Raw genomic sequence first — 4,870 nt, 5'->3', positions numbered from 1 at the left:
TTTGCCCCGGATAATTAGGACTTTTTTCCCGGCCAATTTGGATGAATAATTGATTTTGCCCTCCCTTCTGCATCTCGCTCTTGTGCAGGCTCGGCCAACTGCTGAATCTCTTCGAATGACAATCGCAACCGGGTTTTACAGCGTCGGGGAACAAGTTCTGAACTTTTGGCGATGATACCGAGAGGAGTGGAAAAAATTGAAGAAAAAAAATACGAGACGCTTTTTCGAGAGACTCGTTAATTACCTGTAATACGGATAAACAAGACGAAGGTTTTAATGGAACCGTTCTTTTGTTGACATACGATGCCAACTTTTTTTTTTGCTCCCACTCTCGAGAATTCTTCACGTTTCACGTTTCCGTGACTGTTAAAGAGCTTTGACTACACGGTTAAGCAACGCTGGAGTTGAAATACAATAATTGAGAAAGACAGGCGTCGTACTTTCGTAATAACGGAATTAAAAAAAATTAATGACAATGAGTACTCGAATAAAATATACATCCGTTACACGCTTTACAGATGTGTACGTACGTATACGTGGCATTTGGCACTTGATCGGTACGAATTCCAGGTCCACGAATCCCGGTTTCTCTCTAATTTATATCTCTGACGGAATTTACGGTACCACGACTTGATTACACCGATGCGAAAACACGTCCTTGAGATTTGAAAACTGCTTCCTCGATGCGAGAGGTACTCCGTATCGGTCTGTTGTCAAACGACGCTTTTCGGCGACTCCGCTGTTGTCTGTGATACAGGTGAGTTACGCGCTTCAAGTGAGGTCGAGTCAATATCAATCGGCTTGAGCTACCGGCCGACAATGTTATTGCGTGTGTCATTTCAAGGAAGACATCGCACCGGACAGTTGTGCCTCAAAGGTTGAATAGAGATACGTGATTCTCACCGTTTCGTAATCGTGTGGAGAACTATTTAATACGAGTTGCATCCTGCTTATACTGGTGAGTCAAGTGCCGGCTGCGAAGCGATGCACGTAAAACGAGCGAATGATTATACATCATCTGCGATGAGTATTGGACCGTAAATACAAGTGCCATCGTAATGTACATTATATTATATTCAGATCTATTTTGCAGATTAGAATGCGACTGAAAACCATACCCAGACAAAGAATGACCGTAAATCTTACTGACGCGAGGAAAGAATTTTTGGATATTGGAAAACACACCCAAATACACGAAATACGAAAGGTAAGCTTGCACGATAATATTTCAATCAATGTAGCAGTCAACCGAACACATAAGTACTCAACTGTGAGCGCTGAAATTTCGTAAATTTCACATCATCCGGAATAATGGTGCACGAAATAAAATGGACCGTGATAGCGTATCAAGAACATATCTGTAATACACGATACACTCCCAAACACACAAGAAAAATGAAAACACAAAAATCTGTAAAAGACATTGACGACAGATGTTTTTTTACAACTGTCAGAGTCTTTTTGGTCAAACTAACCTGACGTAATCTGAGTTGGCCTTCGTTCTTGGTTAATTTTTGTCCGTTCAAACCAATGTCACGTGTAGCATCCCACAAACAGCTGACCGTCTCACACTAGCACTGAACTACGCACTTCTTTCAACGTGCACATTTCACCGTTTGTCCGTATACATCGTTCAAGTACACTTCACGATTCGAACCGCCACGCAGCAATTACCGAGAAAATCTGATAAATATACATGTACGAAGCGAGCTGGCCGTTCGCGCCACCTTGATTCGACCCAAAACATATATAGTACGTACGTATCCACGCTTGATAATGATGGGTCGTATCTATGTTCGTAAGCCAACGTATTTTCGCAGAAATCCGAAGCAAGTGTGCGAGAGGGGTCCAAACGTTCAACCGGCGTACACGAATCGAGGGATTTTAGCACCAGCAAATCGTCTCCCTTAGAATTAGTCTACCACGTGCCCGGAGTCAAGAATCGCGTGGAAGACACTTTTGGAGCCATGAATTTGAGCGTCAAAGATAGCGTCAAGGTTTGCAGCGAGGAGGAAAAGCCGAGCGGGTCATCAGCGTCCGAAACCGCGTACTGCGGAAGCAATAGCAGCGAGGAATTCGCCGGAAGTATGCTTTATCAGATAATGACGGATCCTACGTTCGTTGATAATATCCGTCAAAACAAACAGGCCAAGAAGCTGACTTGCCAGTTCTGCAAGGAGAAATTTGGCAGCAGCAGGGAGATGGACGATCACCTCGAATCTCGCGGGATGAACGAGCACAATCAGATCACCTGCTGCGCCTGCAAGAAAACCTTTGGGCAAAAAAGATATCTTCGATACCATCAGAGGTGTCATATCGAGAAGAATAAATACCCGTGTGGCCTCTGCCCGAGAATGTATACTAGAATGGACAATCTGACGCGACACAGGACCTTTCACACAAACCCTGACAAGTATCCGTGCAATATTTGCGAAAGGTCATTTTCCAGAAAAGACTTGATGACCAAACATCTCAAGACTCACGAGGGAAAAAAGTTCAACTGCAAGCTTTGCAAACAATCTTTTTATAATTACGTCGACTTGCAAACTCACAGATTGGTATCGCATATGAAAAATAATCGTAAATAATTCAAAAATTAGTTGATAGTTGAGTTTGGCTCTCATATTCCCGATTGAATTTCTTATCACTTATTATAAGCAAGAAGAGAATTATTTTATATATTGTTATACTTGATTACAATCACTTAAAAGTGAAGAAACACGACTCTAATTGTCGGATAAATTTGACGGAATTGTTTTAGTTCGTTGCTTTCTATGTAATCGTAATTACATACACGCATAATCGTGATATTCGGAAATATATGATTTGTTGGTTAATTATCGACGTGGAAATATTATGATAAATTATTTTGGTATATCCATATGTTTGGACAGGTGGTTAATTACGTTAAAGTCTGTAAATTATTTTTGTTGCAAAGTGCCGTACACTGATTGATGATATGTATTTAAGTTACTCAATAAATTTGTTTAGCGTTATAGAGTATTGTTGTTTAACAATGATTATCCCCTAACCAATTTGAAGCTAGATGTTAATTTATGTAACATGCTAAAAAATCGTAAATAGCGTACCTAATTGTGTCTTTCTACAAGGTGAGAGTGAAATATTTATTTTATCAATGAAGGAATCTTATATGACAGGGTATTGGATTAAAAACAAAATAAAAATGAAGTATAGAATATTTGAGACAATGTTTCCTAGTGTATATTCATATCTACAGTGCCTGAAGTCTTTTCACTGCGACAAAAAATAAAACACCTACTTTGGAGTACGAATTCACTTATTGCAAAACACTGCAGGTTAACCTGCGGTAGAGAGAAAACCTCCTTTAATGTTCGCGTGAATTTGCTACCTACTATTTGCCAAGATCCGTAGGTTGATTTTTTTTTATCAATGGAATTAAATTTCACAGACTCTGCAAGTATATAAAATTCATCATAGGTACTATTTCCAATTTTTAAGCCGCTTGTGTCCAGTGGAATTTCAAATTTTCCTCACCATCCGACTTTCGTCGGCATGTCTGAATTTTCTCCAATCAGTATAGGTGAAATAACACTCGCATCCAAACTTCACTGCCCCCGTCACAATTATCAGAATTATGTTCCAGGCTCGTTGATGGAGAAGGTCGAGTTGGGCCAGCAGGTATGTTGCAAACGCATACTTGTTTCGAAAAATGTCGCATTCTGTAAAATGGTTTTTACGAAGGGGTGTACATGTATATACAGTGGAAGAGAGATTCCGCGGTCTCTTTGGGAATTGTCGAGTCGAGTTTCAGCAACGCCGTAGGGTCTCACTGATGTCTAAGTACCGCGATGTGTGGGACATGAAGAAAAAAATTTAAAAAACAAAAAATACAAGTTAGGTAAAAAAAAAAAAAAAAAAATGCAAGTAGAACCTGAGCAAGCCAGGCGCATGAGGATTTACTCGTAAAATAAGGCAGCGAACCGCGACGGGGATTATAATATGCGACGAATGCAAACTCTCAGCAATTTAAAAAAAGCCACCGTGGATTTCGCATATTTGTTTAACCGCGTATACAATGTCATTACGTGGCCGAGTCAACCGGCGCGTGCAAAGCGCTACCCCGACAACGCGACGTTTCGCGTTTTATAGCAGAGATTGGTTTCTCGCTATTTTCATACGACACTTCGAAAGCTTCACGTTTCGCAACTGCGGTCTCTCAGCCTGTAGCTGCGGCACTAGTGTGAAAAGAAAGAGTAAGAAAAACGGCTAAAAATCCACCGTCGCGTTTACTTTGCGGAATTGTTTATACTACGGCCGTAATAACCTCCGGCTGAGAAATCGATTTTGATTTCTGAATTCGGAACAGCTATTACACGCACCGGCGAACAATCGTCCCTCGTATCCCGAACAAAGCAGCGATCACCGCGTATGAAAGTTCCGAAATATTGAGATAACATAAGGGCGGTCTTTCCGGCGGAATTTCAGAAATTCATTTCTGAGGCCCGAGGCGTACGTTAGTAATTATTCACACCGAGCTCACATATCCCGGGCAGGACGAGGAGGCCAGTTTCAATGTGTGCGGCCCACGATGGCGATACGCCGCGGTGACGAGGATGCCGTCCTGGACCGGAGAAAACCGGGGGGGAGGGGCAGATACAGCGCCGCAATCCCTTTGATACGGCATTGATATAATATTAATCTAAGCAAGCAAAACTCAAAGGATAACCGCCAACCACCCCCGCCCACCCTCCTCGACTCACACGCAGGCATTACGCGTGATGTACGACGCACGGCGCAGGGTCGCGGTAGCCAAGGACGGATCGCTCGAAAGCGTATTAATTTCTTCATTATGCGCCAGGCTGACCATCCGCACGGTTATTGCATAGCG

The 4,870-nt window shown here is 42.1% G+C and overlaps 1 protein-coding gene across 2 annotated transcripts; it reads left to right on the top strand.

Moving 5' to 3' along the window:
- The first annotated feature begins 754 nt into the window (after positions 1 to 754).
- On the top strand, positions 755 to 3,257 carry LOC124178139 (zinc finger protein 468-like). 2 transcript variants are annotated; one of them, XM_046561316.1, is made up of 3 exons: positions 755 to 958; positions 1,099 to 1,207; positions 1,821 to 3,257. In XM_046561316.1, the coding sequence occupies exons 2-3, from the start codon at positions 1,100 to 1,102 to the stop codon at positions 2,586 to 2,588; spliced, it is 876 nt and encodes a 291-aa protein (XP_046417272.1). In that variant the 5' UTR covers positions 755 to 958; position 1,099; the 3' UTR covers positions 2,589 to 3,257. The 2 variants fall into 2 exon arrangements, with proteins under 2 accessions (XP_046417272.1, XP_046417271.1); XM_046561315.1 differs by having other exon boundaries at positions 758 to 958; positions 1,094 to 1,207; positions 1,821 to 3,256.
- Positions 3,258 to 4,870: the final 1,613 nt, after the last annotated feature.

The sequence above is a fragment of the Neodiprion fabricii genome, chromosome 3 (genome assembly GCF_021155785.1).
Source record: "Neodiprion fabricii isolate iyNeoFabr1 chromosome 3, iyNeoFabr1.1, whole genome shotgun sequence".
NCBI lineage: Eukaryota > Metazoa > Arthropoda > Insecta > Hymenoptera > Diprionidae > Neodiprion > Neodiprion fabricii.
This window is presented reverse-complemented; position numbering and strand designations above follow the sequence as displayed.